This window comes from Trachurus trachurus (assembly GCF_905171665.1).
Source record: "Trachurus trachurus genome assembly, chromosome: 9".
NCBI classification, from domain to species: Eukaryota; Metazoa; Chordata; class Actinopteri; order Carangiformes; family Carangidae; genus Trachurus; species Trachurus trachurus.
In genome coordinates this window covers 31,575,777-31,592,461 of record NC_139895.1, presented here as the reverse complement: position 1 = coordinate 31,592,461, position 16,685 = coordinate 31,575,777, and the positions used below count along the sequence as shown (strand labels likewise).

Here is a 16,685-nt window from a genome sequence, read left to right as displayed (position 1 = left end):
CACTTTTGTGACCGATGTTGCACAGTGTTTGTGTAGGCTACTTGCTATAATTTTGTGTCAGTCAGATGGGATGTTACTTGTACTGTTATGTTAACTATTTGATGGACAATTATTATTTATCTGTTAGCCCAGCCAACTAATTTCACATCCAGCTGCCAGTGATAACAATCATTTGTGCATTGTGTGAGCGCATCACCTCCCAGGCTGCTATGCAATGTTAGCTACATAATATAATACATATTAGTCTGTGTGCCCAGTGTTAGTAATTACAGCAGAACTAGGGGTTCCCTGGGCTCAGGCAAACTACTTGAAACACAAACCTGTCAAAGTGGTTGGTTTGGATGGGAGGAGAAGGGTGACGATCGAGGAGCTGGGGTCAGTAACAATTATAGGGAACAAGCCACCTTTAAAGCCAAGAAGAATTTCCTATATAATTCTAAAGGCTTGTACAGCATGGGGTAAATAAAAATGCCAAAGCATGTTATAGGGGGAAAAAAGGCCAGTGATGCAGGCGAGGGAGGAAAGAGAAGCGAGAGAACAGTAGGACAGGATAGAGGGTGCTGTCTTGTGGCATTTCATTTTTTTTTTATGTTAATCTTCACAGATAAATGTCAGAAGCTGTAAACAAAGACAGAAGATGAACATGAATTATTCTCTATGGTCATGCAATTTGAAGCTATTCTGACTCACTGCATATGGACCAGCATAACATCTTAATGAACACAAGCACAACAATAGGCTACCGCTGTTGAAAAACATAGGGGAAACACTTCAACTGCTTACAAATTCATGCCAGCAATACAGATTAACCCTTAGCTTGTCAAGATGCAGCGATCCCACTGCAATTTCTTCACTTCCTTATGACATTTTCTTAGAACACTATAAAATAATTGGCTTCTCATGGATATAATAAAATAATGACTTAACTCCTGACAACACATAGGCTTATAATCACTGCATAGGCCTACTCAATGTTCAGGCTATAGACTGCAATTGAACTAGTCTAATATTTATCCACAAACAACAACCTGTTTGACAGAAGCTCATAAACAGACCAAGCCCCAGACAATCACCTGAAACTGAACCACTGTGGATTATTCCAGTTGATGTGTGATGGGGACATTTACAGACAGAGACAGGTAGTAGCCTAACAGGCCATTAGCCCAAAAATCAGCAGCAGCTCAGCAAGCTCATCCTATACGCCCATCTGTTCTGCAAAGACGGACAATAAAGATGACTTTCAGGTGAAAAGGCATCCTGTCTTACCGGGCCCCTTCTTTTCAAAGCGATGTTCTTCCACAGCAAGAGATGGAGCTGGTGCAGGAATCCCATCTTGCCCCCCGCCCCCGCCCACCCCCCGCTCCAATGTGTCCTAAATTTTACCACATTCGCATAACGGCGGTGGCCGATGACGACACTTATATGACGGAAGAAATCTCTATCCCATTCCCCGGTAATCCGTGTGCCGGTTATGGTGCTGAGACGTTGTGTTGTCAGCCTCCGCTAGTGACAACTTATGCGATGCTCGTCTCCTCCGCAGTTTGATGGAGGAGAAAGCTGCAGATCGCAGCAGGTGCGGATAGAAGCAGGTGACAGTAAATTGCCTAACGACAGTCTTTGTATTCCGTCTGTCATTCTCCGTGTGTCAGGCAGCCCTGCGCCGGTCGGCTTCTCCCCGGTCTCTATTTAGATTTGTTCTGTGTGAAAGTGCTGAGTTGGACCAAGTACCAGTGGGGACAGCCTCACGTGAAGCGAATCAGAGTCAGGAAAACCTGCACTTCCTGGTTGCCCTTTCAAAGCAAGAGCCATTGTTTTTGTGTATTGTTTTACATTAAAAAAAAAAAAAAAAAAGCACCCATTTGACGTTCAGAACATTTTTGCTTTGTCAGATGTTTTAAAGTCTATTTGCTTTTTTTTTTAGGTTCACAATATTTGCTACAAATTACATTTCCTTCCTTCTCCATAGGCTATGCCTGAAGTGCAAGGCTCTTGGAGAAACGGGTCCATGCCTAAGTTCCCACAGCCTTATGTTCCCACAGCCCTATGTTCCCACAGTTCTAAGACTTTTCTCAAAATTTGGCCCTATGTTCCCACTGGACTCTCTCTACCTATCTGGACTCTATCTGTCTGGCCTGTCTAGCCTCTACCGGGTCTTTTTTACTAAACTTAACCAACTCTTTTCTTCATTGCCTAAACCCAACCAATGATGGGACCAAAGGGCTGTGGGAACATAGGGCCTAATTTTCAGTGACAACAAAAGTTAGAAATGTGGGAACATAAGGCTGTGGGAACATAGGAATGACCCCGGAGAAACACTCTCCAACTACCGGCAATAATTAAGGCAAGGCAAGTTTATTAGTAGGCTACAGCTCCTTGGCTTTACAGCATCATAACACAATCCTCTGCCTTGAGACCCTCACATCTACCGAGGAAAAACTCCCAAGAAAAAACAGGAGAAACCTCCGGGTGAGAGACAGAGGAGGGATCCCTCACCCAGTAGCCTACAGGCAGACATGCTGTCCGTCCTGGGTGTTGTTGTATAACCAGTACATAGGCCTACAAGAAAACAGGTTGTCTTTCACAAAATGTAAACTCATAAAATCTGCTCCGATGATAATGAATTATAGCCCAAACAAAAAAAGGATTTAAAGAATAAATTAATTAATTTTGACAAACTTCACATAACATTTGTTTTTTAAAAACCTGTTACATGTTTCCAAAGTGATTTGAATTTCCTACTGGGAAATGTGCATTTAAAGAAATTCAATCGTTTCCATTAAAAGTACAGACTTCATGCTATCAAACAGATGTAGGGCCTAGGCCTACCTGCATCAAGGGTGCTGTTGTGCTGTGGTGTTCCTGAGCTTGGCTCTGCTGACACACTATTGTTGTCAGACAAAGTTTGTGGACCTGAGGTTAGGTTAGAAACACTCAATACATAAACAAAATTATGAAATTGTCAAAAGATTTGATGAAAGAGAAATTAATGTTCTTGTGTAAGATAAAGTTAAAGGCTGACATTAACCTAGTCAGTGTAACCTTTGCTGCAGGAACTGCAGTTTGATGACACATATGGTCATCAAACTGCAGTTTCTTGTTGTTTGATGACACATATGGTCATCAAACTGCGTCATCAAACAACAAGAAAAAAAATATGTGTTTGATGACTAGGCTACTACCTTAATGTAAAGAGTCATTTCTAATGACTTCCTATGATAAGCAGGCATACTACATCACAGAAAGTGTTGGGAATAATTAAAGGGATAGTTCACCCAAAATTAAAATTTCATTCATTATCTACTCACCCTCATGTCGACTAAGGGCTGGGAGAAGTTTCAGAGTCCTCCGTGCCTTCTCTGAGTTACAGCGGGGCTCCGTGCAGCACTGCATGTATGACGGTTGCGAACGGGGCTCACTTTTCTTCGTCCAAAAAGACACACCAAAAACCATCCAAATACCTCCACACAGCTCGTCTGCAATGTCCCTCTTGTATTGAGGCCCCGACATGAGAAATTATTCCGAAAAAAATCAAATAAGTCTATATTTTAAAGCAGAAGTAAGCGATCCGATCGTTTTGGCTAATGCTGCGTTCCAGGCAGGCTTTTGAAACCATAAATTACAGCTTCAAGTCAAGACTTACGACTTTGTAGCGTTCCAGGCAACCCACTCGTGTTTTTCCGACCTGTTTTACCTGTGAAAGTCACTATTACGGCCACTCGTAACTTCCGACCCGAACTCATACCAGATCGAACTGGTACGACTTCACAGGTCGGAAAAACACGAGTTACGGGCTGCCTTGAACGCACCATAACGTCTTGTCAGCCGATGGAGTTAGCAGCCCCCTCCCTCGTCATGGATCTATTGGTCCTCGTCCCTACATCACCACATTCAGGCGCATCCCTTGGCTGCACACACAGCCCTGCATGCCGTTCTCTCTCCTCATTGGATAAAACTTGTAGGATACGAGAAAAGTTTTCTCCTCGGCTCAGAGCAGAGCAGAGTGACTGACAGACCCGTGTTTCGGTCCAAACACTCTATGTAAGTGATTGCTGTCGGAAGATATAACTATTTAAGACTTATATTAACACAAAAATATCGCTTACTTCTGCTTTAAGCTTGTTTGTAGCGGAAGCTCCCAGTGTCTCAGTTCACTGCTCTGCCCGTGTCAGTGCAAATCGCATGTGACCCAGTTCACGGCTCCGCCGGTTGGCACAGTCAGTTTCCACGCTAAGAGGGCTTGTCTGTGAAAGTTAGACATTTTGAGAGGAAGTCTAGAAGGACAATAATTACATTTTAAGGGAAACTGTAAACCACCACATTTTTAAAATATGTTGCAATACAAGGAATTAAGTACCATAAGGAATATTCACCATTAAGCACACATCTTCTCAACCAATTCACTTTGAAGGTGTTATTGGTGTGAACAAAGTTGATGACTTCAAGACCCCCCTCAGACCTATTGTTTGAAATAACAGTTGTTGTTTTGTTTTGTTTTTTAATCTGTGCTGTTTGTTACGCCATATAAAGTTCAAAAAGATGTCTTTAAAATCTTTACAGGTGGAGTCTTAAGAGTACAAAGATAGCGTAAGTTTAAACGGCTTTGACTTTGACGTCAAATATAATTGTCAACATTATAATTGTCAGAAGTAAAGGTGAAATTAGTTTTCCCTGAATTCTTTTTATCTGGTTCTGCTCTTGAAGAATGTAATGAGGTGGAATATCTTGGCCATCATATTGTAAACGATATGTTTAACATATCATTAACATTAACAGACAGTCAGAGGCTTTTCTTGCAGGCCAATATGCTTGCACGGAAGTTTAGCATATGTACTATAGCGTTATTTAGAGCATACTTCCTCTGTATACTGCCCACTTGTGGCGTGTTTATAGTAAAATAAACATGATGATGGCATGAGGATGTTTTTAAAGCTTCCCCGATGGTGCAGTGCCAGCAAGATGTTTGTAAATGTTGGGGTGGCAAACTGCTCTGCTCTAATAGGCAATCTCATGTACAAATTTATGTGCAGGCTGTCGGCCTCAGGAAATTACATCATTTTGTTCTAGTGTGGCGGTGAGAAGAGCTTGTTACGGTTCTCTTCAAGACTGTGGAGCCACTGGCGCTCCAGCCTGTATGTGAGGGCTGATACCAGTCTACATCTGGTTGATAATGATTGCTTTGTTTGCCATCTATGTATTTATTCTTGTCTTTTATGTACCTTTAGTCACTATGGACCTCTGGTTTTATTTTTTATTATTATTATAAGCATAACTTAATATGAGCAAGATACCTAAAAGCAAAAGCACTGCCGTTTTGTGTAGTGAATGGGTTTTCTGGGCACTTTTGCAATACCCATATCCCTCCACTACGGGGCGCATGAGGCTTACCACAAGACTCAATGGAAGTGACTGTACTGTCTTATTCCAGCACTCTAGTCAAAACCTCTTCATTATACTACCCCCTTGGGAGCAAAGGCTGGTCCTTGTGGTCCAATCCAACAGACCAGCTACTGTTGCTCAGACTGCTGAAGAAGTTCATGCTGGTTCTGATAGAAAGGTGTCAGGATACACAGTGCATCGTAGTTTGTTGCATATTTGGCAGCAAAAGGGACCAACACAATATTAGGCAGGTGGTCAGAATGTTATGCCTGATCGGTGTATACCTCCCCCTACAGTAAAATTCTGACTTGCATAGCTTTAGATGGGCCCTAACATGTTTTGCACAGATCTAAAGATGTCTGACTGACTGATGTTATATAATAATAAATAGTAATAAATAATATAAATATAAACATTGTTTCTGTTAACATTTTATTTCATTTCCAGACTAAATTACATTCAACCTAATAGCACAATTAAATAGTTCATGAGGAATAATACCATTTAAAATTACTGTTATTAAAAGGATAGTTCAACATTTTGGCAAATTGGCCCATTGCCATAATACCCCTATAGTCATAGCAGTTTGTTACCTTTTTTTGTCGGTGCAAGCTATTTTTAGAACAGTGGAGGCTCATGGGATTTCTTGGTTTCCCTAGTCAAATTCATCAAATACGCGCATCAGCGGTTTTGTGTGAATTTACCTCGAAAACAACTCTGTCTTGTAACGTTCTGTTATTATTGCATAGCGTGGTGAATGTGCAGGTCACAACTTGTCCACCAGAGCATTTTGGAGTTGATGGATTGTGTATCTGATGAGTTTGATGAGGGAAACCAATAAATTCCATTAGCCTCTGTAGCGTAGCTAAAAATAGCTTACACCAACAATAAAACTTAACGAACCTACTCCTAACACTATAGGGATTATGGCAATGGGCCAATTTGCCAAAATGTTGAAGTATCCCTTTAATGTGTTTGATGCCGTGTGCCATAAAGGCAGTATAGAAGCTGTGATTTAAAAAAGACATGTAAAAAAGAACATTCCTTGGTGGCTGTAAAGGAGCAATGTGATGACATGGAGTTGGATCAGTCTTCATCTGCATCATCAAAGGCCACCCCAGTGGCCTGTAGCTTTCTGTAGAGAAGGTGATGCTGAGTATAAGGTTGTTGCTCTATATTCACACAATGAAGAATGTGCCTATTTCTGACTTATGAAAGATACACTTTACTTCTTAGTTCCTGGGTTAATGAGTGAAGCCCCTGGAAGTCGTCTCTTCATAGTCACTGATGGAGCACACTGCTGCTGCCTGGGCTCGAACTCTACAGACAAAAATCAAGATGCGGTTAGATTCTCTTTATTAGCCTCCTACCAACACCATAGCCTACAGCAGCTAACCACAGGTCTGCTAACTGCCTGTTAGCGGGTGATATTCCCCCTGAACACTGTTGCTATAGGCAACCATGTCAACACATTTCTTTTTAGGTGATGATGGTGAAGAGTGCTGTCCATTACAGCTGTCCAAAATCTCCACATATGTTCAACTGGGTTGACTTTACAAGTCATGGTATATGATTTGCTTCAGTGTTTCCCCATTAATTAAAGGGATAGTTCACCCAAAATTGAAATTTCACTCATTATCTACTCACCCTCATGTCGACTAAGGGCTGGGAGAAGTTTCAGAGTCCTCCATGCCTTCTCTGAGTTACAGGGGGTCTCGGCATAGCAGTGCATGTCCGTATAACGGTTGCAAATACCAACTGTCTTTGTAACAAAAAGACACACCAAAAAACATCCAAATACCTCCATGCTGCTCGTATGTAATGTCCGTCTTGTATTGAAGCCCCGAAATGCGAAATTGTTTTTAAATTTTTCAAGCTTGTTTGTAGTGGAAGCTCCTCTTCCCAGTTTGTCAAATTTGGACGAACCAGGGTCTGTCCTCTTCCCAGTTCGTCCAAATTTGACAAACCGGGAAGAGGAGCTTCGAGAAGCTTCCGCTACAAAACAAGCTTGAAATATAGACTTATTTAATTTTTTTTAATTTCGGGGCTTCAATACAAGACGGACATTACATACGAGCAGCATGGAGGTATTTGGATGTTTTTTGGTGTGTCTTTTTGTTACGAAGACAGTTGGTATCCATTTGCAACCGTTATATGGACATGCACTGCTATGCCGAGACCCCCTGTAACTCAGAGAAGCCACGGATAACTCTGAAACTTCTCCCAGCCCTTCCCAGCCACATGAGGGTGAGTAGATAATGAGTGAAATTTCAATTTTGGGTGAACTAGACACAATACATCAAACAACTTCAAATAAAACATACCTGTAGGACGCCACTGGTGGTGATTGTCCTTTAGACTGACTGGGACAGGCCTACCTGGAGAAAAGAAGAAAACTCAGTGAGGCTTGAAAGTGACCTTCAAAAGTAACTTCCTATTCAACAAAATCCCACACTATACGTGAAACAGCTCCAATAGGCGCGTTTCCACTGCAGGAACTTCGGGGTCATTTTACGGGGCCAGGACCGTTGGTGTGTGTCTCCACTGCAGGAACCTCCCCCACAGGGTCGATTACAGGAACCTTTACGGGGCCGAACAGAGTCCCTGCCTGGGGGTAGGTACTCATATCGGCCCTGAAAATGTCCCGGTGGGGCTTGAGATTTACTCTGTGCTGATTGGTCAGATTCAAAGCAGGATGTGACGCTAAGAGAAAGCCTCAAAATAAGCGGCATTTAAAACCCAAAGTTACTAAAAACGTGGGACGGCCGGAAAAAAGAGAGAATAATAAATACGTGATCGTGGGATTATGTGATGATCGAGATGGCAATTAAAAACACCATCTTTTTTTTTTAGAAAGCGTCTATACTGCCGGAAAAAACAAGAGCAGTAAAAAAAAAAAAAAAAAAAAAAAAACGCTGCACAGCGACCGCACGATGATTGAAACTGTCGCATGTCGCCATAAGAGCCCGGTGGGTCCTGTCTGCAGTGGAGACACAGCCACCGAGAGGGCCCGACTGAGAGGACGGTTCCTATAGAAGTTCCTATACCTCCTCCTTTTACCAGGAACTCCTGCAGTGGAAACGCGGCTAATATGTCACAAGAACAAAGTCAATTTACCATCAAGCTGAGTGAGGCGGTCAGCCATCCTGAACAACAGCTCCCTCAGTTCCTCTGCGGCCTCGGGGCGTTCCAGCCTGGACAGGGTGACTCTCAAGTCACTTGGACCGGAGCCCACTTGGAACTCTGCCTTCATGTCATGAACAACAATAGATACATCCCCACTACCACAGGCTGATCTGAGAAGAAGATACAGGAATATACAACATGATGACACTGTCTAATCAGTGCATTCACTGATACCACTGAATCCTAGTGCATTTCCATAATGCTACTCAAAGATGTTTTTAAGGAAGCCAGACTGAGCTCTTACCTGAGTCTTAGAGCATAATCTTCTGTAGATTTCAAGGCAAACCTCTGTTTCTAAACAAACAACCACAGTTACAACCAATTAGGTAACACAGTGAAAATTAAGATAAGATATTGATATTCCTCTATTTGTCCCACAATGTGGAGATTTACAGTGTTGCAGCATCAGATGATAGTGAGAGATAAATATAAAGCAACAGAAAACAATTTTCCTAAGAGAAAATAGATACAATCCAGCAGTGCGTAGTGGAAACTTTTTTTTTTAAAAGAATGAATTCTGTACAGATATACTATTGGTGACTGTATGTACGTACTGTATATATATTTGGAAAACAAATGATGTAAAACTTACAAACTGGTTCAGTGTGTCCTCAGTGTACTCTGTGCTCCAAACATCGGTTGCATCTGTCAAACTACAGCAAATAAACAAAAACTATAATAAGACAAGACAAGATAAGATACAGTAAAATAATACTTTATTTGCCCCACAATGGGGAAATTTACAGGGTTGCAGCAACAGCAGCAGCAGAGTCACGTGGGCAGAGTAGGAAGATCAGCTTCTTCATCTGTTGAATGAATGAACTGAGAGGGTGGTGGATGTTTTTAGGTTTTGTGGGATTATTTCACTACTTGTGTTTTTAGCTTTAATAAACTAGGGCTGGGTATTGTTAAGAACCTCACAATTTGATTCAATTTGATTTTGATTCTTTATGTCGCAATTTGATTCAATATTATTTAAATGCTTCAATATCGATTCAGTACAGTATTTCCCATTAAGGAGGCGATGGCGGCCCGCCACTGTCTCTCACAGAAAAAAAAAAAAAAGTATTATAACAGCATTTCACCATCACTCATCTCTGGACTCGGCCTCTCTCATGCACACGGGCGCGCGCACACAAACACATCCACGCACACTAACACATGTGTGCATGGGCAGTTGGCACTGGAGCACGCTTCATTGTTGTTTAGTCTTTGACTCTTGCTCATTTTGAACAACATTTTTTCCAATAAATAAGACATATTGTGCAGGCTACATGCCTGCATCAACACAGATCAATATTTTAAAATGTAATCTGATTACAGTAATTAGATTACTTTTTAGTTTTTTTCCCCTTAACACTGTCATTCTGAAAACAGTATTAATTTTGATAGAAATTGATATAGATAGAATTTTAGGAAATTATTTGCACAGGAAATGTTACAACTAACCCCACCCATGGGATTAGTTGTAACATTTGCACTTTGCCACTTCTCGGTCCAACTGTATAAGAACCCTAATGCCTAGTGCTCGTGTGTAATGTCCCTCTTGTATTGAAGCCCCGACATGAGAAATTGTTCAGAAAATTTTTTTTTGAGCTTGTTTGTAGCAGAGGCTCCCAGTGTCTCAGTTCACTGCTCTTCCTGTGTCAGTGCACTGACCGGCAGAACAATTTCTAGACGAGCACTATGGAGGTATTTGGATGTTTTTTGGTGTGTCTTTTTGGACGAAGAACGTTGGTATCCATTGACAACCATTATATGGACAAATACTGCTGCGCGGACCCCCCCCCCCCCCCCCCCCCCCCCCCCCCCCCCCCCCCCGTAACTCAGAGAAGGCACGGAGGACTCTGAGAATTCTCACAGCTCTTAGTCGACATGAGGGTGAGTAGTAGTTGTTGGTTTGGTCTTTTAACATGTTAAAACAAGAATAAAATTGTGGGAATCGTCAGGGTGTGCAGAAAAGTTCAGGTTGCTTCCTTCCAGACGCAGATAGGCCTACCTGCTTCCGACATGTAAGACCAGTAGATGGAGAGATTCATTTGTCCCTGCAGTGATCAGGCTTTTAAATGACCTATGTTGAATGTTTATTGTGTTTGTTTTATGTTTGCTACTCTGTTTCCTGTCGGGGTCCACGGTCCCGTGAAAAACAATGAAACCCGCGGCGGACAACAATGAAAACCCCGACAACACGTGAAAAGAGGATGTTCATGCGGTGCTGTTTGTTTGGTGAAACACATCCGAATCCGAATCCAAAGCTGGGTCTTGTTAAAAAAGAGAGTAGCCTATCACAACCACAACAACATTTCTACCACATGGCCTGTCTGACTCGTAGTAAATAGAAGGTAGATGGACAAAGAAGCGGTCGGTTATGAATGGAGACTGGTTCAGGAGTGAACTAAATGACTCACCTAATAGAAAAGATTCCGTTCTTTCTGTAAGTGTAGCAAATAAACCTAGACTGGCTAGTTTTATCCATCACTGTGTAGTATGATGTCTGGTTCACATCCATCTTTTCTCCTCACTAACCACGGACCAGGAAGCATAACAAACCTGTCGTTTCCTTCTTCTTCTACCACTGTGGGGTTTAATCCATCCAGGATATTGCACTACCGCCATCTACTGGCGGCTGTACAATTCCTACAGTCGTCAGTAGTCTATCTATGTCAGTCACTCTGCCCATCAGTCTGTAGGTTTTGTGTAAAAAACAAACTGATGAGTCATCTCATGTGTGAATCCAACCAAATCAAACTAGGACCCACTGTATATTGTTTTATGATTCATTCATGTGAAACAATTTTAATGTTATCTCCCATATGTTGCCTATTGGTGCAAATGATGCAGTGTTGAACATTGTGTGATGCAATTTATAACATTTGCATTTTTAATAAAGTTTTGGTAAAAAAAAAAAAAAATGAAATAAAAATAAAGCATTGCTGCTTTCATTCTTTTGATTCAGTATTTCTAGTTTTACATCCAATTAAGAATTTTATGGTGATTGATTTAGAGAACAATTGTATAGAAACTAATTCCCTATAGCGGTTTTATTATTCATTGGGATGTCCAATGAAGAATTTCTAATTGACTGCATGATAAGATACTGGATAAACTTTATTGAGTCAATTGTTCTGATGGTTGAATAATAGATAAACTTTAATAGAGCTAATCAAATTGAGCCAACTGAGATTTTTTAATTGAGAGAATGAACAGACAAATTGAGTAAATTAACAATAGCTAGGGAATTAGTTAGTGAAAGATTTTACGTTGGAGCAGCTCTTTATTTTTTACAGTGGGTAAAATAGCCAATGAGGGTGTATTCACACCTGTTTAGTGCGCACCCTGGTGCGCACCAAATGTTAAAATGATACATTGTTTCATTTTTCAGTTAGTGCGGTTGCGTTCACACCTGCTTTTTATCACTCGGGACCAAACTTGGAGAACTTCACGTCTCCATGACTACCGGCTGAAATCTGGAAGCGCTGATTGATAAAACTTTCATGATGGAGACTCGAGTAGAGCCGGTTGTTAGTAGCTCTGGTCATTTATTTCTATATTGTTTGCATGTATAACTCTGTTTGGTACTTCCGGCTGGTTTCCGGTTGCGTTCACCCAGCTCGGTCCCGTTAGTTCCCGGTTAAACGTTAAACACGGACCTCCGCTGCTCGGTAATCAGCTGCTCCGCGGACCCGAGGGACGGACGCCGACCTGTCCGGTGTCTGAGCGGACTCAGCGGACACGCACCGACCGGCTGCCCCGCTGCTGCTGCTTCGTTTGTGGGGACAGAGCTCCGCAGCACCGGAGCACCGGGCGGTCTCCCCGCTGCGTTAACCCGTTAACCCCGACTACGGGAGCCCTTTTAACTCAAACGTGTTGAGTTCGCCTGGCAGTTGGCTCGCACCAGAGTGCGGTTGCTTTCACACCTAAACTAGTGCGCACCAGAGTTCGGCTGGAGCCGAACCGAGACCACCTCCTCAGGCCGCACTAGTTTTGGTGCGCATTAGAGTGCGATGTGCTTTCACACCAACCCAAACTGGACCAAATTTAGTGCGCACCAGATTTAGTGCGCACTAACACTGCAGGTGTGAATACACCCTGATACAGTGTGACACATGGGGGGAACAAAGAAGTTTATTGATAGAATTAACTGAGTTTGAGAATTATTTTGGTCTAATTCTGATGAAATTATGAATCATAGATGGGAACAGAGAGCACTCACAGGTAGTCTCTTTCATACATTCCTCAGAACCAATCTGAGAGATGCAGGTTGCATGTGAAGACTGATGGTCAGATACATCTAAAAAGAACAAGAAGCCAGCAACACTCAGTGTCTTTCTGATGTCTTTATTGCCTCACTGGTACTACAGGCAACTACCACAGACCGGTTTCGACAGTCAGTCTTGGTCAGTGTGTGTCAGATACATCTATACATCAATGAGTCAGCCAAGGGTGTAGGCATAATGGAGGGTGCCACCTTCCTTCAGGAAGCAGTCATGCTGATGGGTTCCCTTCTTGATCTGACGCTGGCAGACACCCAGCAGGTCATCGATGAGGAAATCATGGTCAAACACCTCAAGCCTGAGTATGTCATTCTCCTGGACCTTGAAGTTGGAGAACTCCTCTCCCCACCAGGGGTTGGCTTCGTCATGACGGACAGATGTAGTACCCAGCGTGGCCGAGCCACAGAACAACTTGATATAGCCGTCTGTGGTTCCGAACAGGTCTGAGGGAAGACCGGTGGCCCGCAGGTTAAACACCCTCAGATGGGCCTGAGCCAAACTCAGACCGCACAAGGCCAGCAGGAGGAGGGAAAGACTGGAGGCCATGGCTTCACAGGACACTGTGGAGGTGGAACAAGAAATCCAAACTGTAGCAAGTGAAATGCCTTCTAACATCTGTTTTTTGTTACTACAACAACAGGGACTGCAACATGATTATATTCGTTTGCACCAGCATATAAAATGTTAAAGATGCAGCTAACTTTGCTCACTGTCAATAATAACCAATCATTTTTTTCTAGATTTAAAAGCTTTTGTTTAATTCATTGTAAAGACCTTTTAGCTACAAATGAACACATTTGGAGACATTTAGAGACATCAACATGTTATGTGGTTATTTCAAATTATTCTTTTGTTACAGTATATCTCCGAAATTGTCGGACATGAACATTTACAATTTAATGAGAAGCCCAGTCAGGTTGCATTTGAGAGACAGTATTTTTCTTGATTGAGCCAGTTTATCTGGACACTAACGGTTACTAGTTTGATTTTGAGAACTTTGTTTGAAGAGTAAAATGTGGAGATAAGGGGTAGGCTAACTTCAAGGCAATTTTGAACATACTGTATCTGTAACTGAAATCTAAATACAAGATCATTTAGGTAAATATTCACATGACATGGTAAATGAAACAGGTGTTGGTGCAAGAAATAGAACCTGTCAACAGGCCATGTTCCACCCATAAAGATAATTCCAAATGTGCACTTATCTTCTTTCCACACACAAATTGTTGAGCTCAACAGAGATATACCTAATCTTCTCTGAAGGACACTGTGAACATGTAGCTGTTAAACAGCTGCATATGTTTGTTCTGCTGTTCCCATCGTTGTACCTACATTCACAACATGTCACTTAGTCTTTCTTCTACAAATAGTTTTTTTTGTACAAATAGAAAATGCAACTGAATGGAAGGCAAGGTTAATTATCTAAACTTTACAGTCAAACAAGACTAGAATGTCTTAAGAGGACACGATTAATTGTTCACTTAGGTCTGAATATCTTTTTGTAATAAATTCTATATTATGGTAGTCATTTAATTTATTGTTTATTCATTTTATTTTTGCTTTTTGAATTGGTTATTATATCAACTCATTTGATTTAACCCATTACCCACAGGTGTAATGCTACTTCTTCACTATTTGAATTTCACCTCATGCAATACCTAATGATATAATCACTTTGTAAATGTTTTAAAAAATCTAATTTTTAGGGCACAATTGGATAGCAGTTAATATAATGTTTATGACCATTCACAAGACTATGCCTCAATTTCATATTCTTTCAATTTCTCTTTTAAAAAAAGAGAAGTTGAGTCCAAAGATCCAAAGTCAAATTCAAGTCTCTACTTTAGTATATGTCACCTGAGAGGCTACAGTAACTGTTCTATCATATATCACTGTAACTGCCTGTTATGTGAGTTTGCTTTAAAGGGATATTTCAACATTTTGGCACATTTGCCTATTGCCATAATCCCTATAGTTTTAGGAGCAGGTTCATTATCTTTAATTGTTGGTGCAAGCTGTTTCATCACCAACAACAACGAAACTCATTACAGAGAGCAGGTGGCCCAAGCTGTAACTTGGCGCCAGGACAATAACCTCCATCTTAACACTTCTAAAACCAAAGAACTCATAACAGATTTCAGACGCAAACCACCCCTCAAAACACCCCTCCTCATCTCTGGACAACCTATCACAATCACAGACTCCTACAAGTTCCTGGGCACTCATATCAGCAACACACTCAAGTGGGACTATAACACAAGCCATATAATAAAAAAGGCCAACCAAAGACTATTCCACCTCAGGCAGCTCAAGAAATATAAAGTCAAACGCAATCTCCTCCTCCAGTTCTACACAGCCATCCTAGAAAGCATCCTCACAGCATCCATCTCAGTTTGGTACGGCAGTCTGGACACTCACTCACGCAGCAAACTCCAACGTATCATAAAAAAAGCATCTCTAATCACAAACACCCCCCTCCCATCACTTGATTCACTTTACCATAAACGCACAATAACAAGAGCACATAAAATAATCTCTGATTCAACACACCCAGCTAACCACCTGTTTCAACTGTTGCCCTCTGGCAGACGCTTTAGGTCCATTTCAACAAAAACAACCCGGTTCAAAAACAGCTTTTTTCCCACTGCCATCAGGCTACTGAACTCCACTCATCTCCATACTCCATCTGTGTTAAATGTATAGTCTGTATGTAAATGTCTGCTCATGTATGTTAAATGTATAACTGATGTCTGTTGCCACACAGTACTATGTGCTGGCACTATGCTGTGCCGAAAGCAAATTCTGCCGACTTGTTGTGCAGTCCTTAATAAATGAATTGAATTGAATTGAATTGAATTTTTAGACGTGGGATTACGTGAGCTGAACGGTATTTCCACATTTCCCTCATCAAACTAAATTCACAATCCAACAAATGTGCAGGTCACAACTTGTCCACGAGAGCGTTTTGGAGTTGTTGGATTGTGCATTTGATGAGTTTGATGAGGGAAAGCCAGGACCATATGCCTGCGTAGCTTGTTAGATGAGCAGCTCGTATCTCTGCCCTGCCGATCGAAAAACAGCTTGCACTGACAGTTAAAGGTAACGAACGTACCTTTAAAGTTATGGTTGGAAATCATGTTCAGAAACACTTTTTGTTATACTGGGTGAAATGGTCCTGATAGTAGGCTAATGACCCAGGAGAATGAAACAGATTGAAGAAATTAAAAGCCTCAACTGCCCATGACTAAACCGTGGTATGAAAGTCTTACCTGTAGTGGTGATACCGTGCTTCTCACCCTTGCATCTACAGGTCTGGTTTTTAAAGGCTACAGTGCTCCTATCAGTTTGATAAAACACCCTCCCAGAAAACCTGTCACACTCTCAGCATTACACAACATGGCAAACAACTATTTTGGCTGTTGTGATTGGCAGACTTGTGACACTTAAACAAAATTGGCTTTATTGGCTTGAAGTTTATTTAAACAGCATACATGTTAAAATTGTATATACTAAAAAAGTTTATAATATTTGGAGTGGATCAAAATAAAGGATGAGTGAAATGGATATAGACTGAATCAGTAGTAGCCTACTGAATAATGTTGTAATAACTACTGAGTACTCATGGGTTAGAGCATTAACAGGTTTTTATACCTCCATGCCAAGAACAGCCATGGACATGGACAGGGTATCTCATAAACACCTTGATGGAAACAAACACTCACTCGGACTCACTGACTAGATTCGGGTGGTTGAAGGTTGTGATGATTAGATAAAGGGTGAAGTCTGCACACTGTTGTAGCTCCTCAAATGTTTATTGTAGGGAGATTGTAGGATTAAATTGATATAGAA

The 16,685-nt window shown here is 41.5% G+C and overlaps 2 protein-coding genes across 2 annotated transcripts; both read right to left on the bottom strand.

Moving 5' to 3' along the window:
* Positions 1-5,832: 5,832 nt before the first annotated feature.
* On the bottom strand, positions 5,833-11,099 carry paxx (PAXX non-homologous end joining factor). The gene is made up of 7 exons (XM_083978844.1): positions 10,971-11,099; positions 9,155-9,215; positions 8,807-8,856; positions 8,494-8,672; positions 7,701-7,754; positions 6,606-6,696; positions 5,833-6,511 (listed from the first exon to the last, which is right to left on the bottom strand). The coding sequence occupies exons 1-7, from the start codon at positions 11,069-11,071 to the stop codon at positions 6,463-6,465; spliced, it is 585 nt and encodes a 194-aa protein (XP_083834970.1). The 5' UTR covers positions 11,072-11,099; the 3' UTR covers positions 5,833-6,462.
* Positions 11,100-12,884: 1,785 nt separating this feature from the next.
* Positions 12,885-16,118, bottom strand: LOC310991152 (perforin-1-like). The gene is made up of 2 exons (XM_083978751.1): positions 16,106-16,118; positions 12,885-13,396 (listed from the first exon to the last, which is right to left on the bottom strand). The coding sequence occupies exon 2, from the start codon at positions 13,380-13,382 to the stop codon at positions 12,996-12,998; it is 387 nt and encodes a 128-aa protein (XP_083834877.1). The 5' UTR covers positions 13,383-13,396; positions 16,106-16,118; the 3' UTR covers positions 12,885-12,995.
* Between the last annotated feature and the right edge of the window lie 567 nt (positions 16,119-16,685).

Excerpts from the sequence above, each read along its gene's own strand:
- LOC310991152 (XM_083978751.1), bottom strand. The coding sequence starts at position 13,382 with ATGGCCTCCAGTCTTTCCCTCCTCCTGCTGGCCTTGTGCGGTCTGAGT.
- paxx (XM_083978844.1), bottom strand. The coding sequence starts at position 11,071 with ATGGATGTGAACCAGACATCATACTACACAGTGATGGATAAAACTAGC. Across the intron at positions 9,216-10,970 it reads AACGGAATCTTTTCTATTAG|TTTGACAGATGCAACCGATG; the intron begins GTGAGTCATTTA and ends TATTTGCTGTAG. Across the intron at positions 6,697-7,700 it reads CCACCAGTGGCGTCCTACAG|AGTTCGAGCCCAGGCAGCAG; the intron begins GTATGTTTTATT and ends TTTTGTCTGTAG.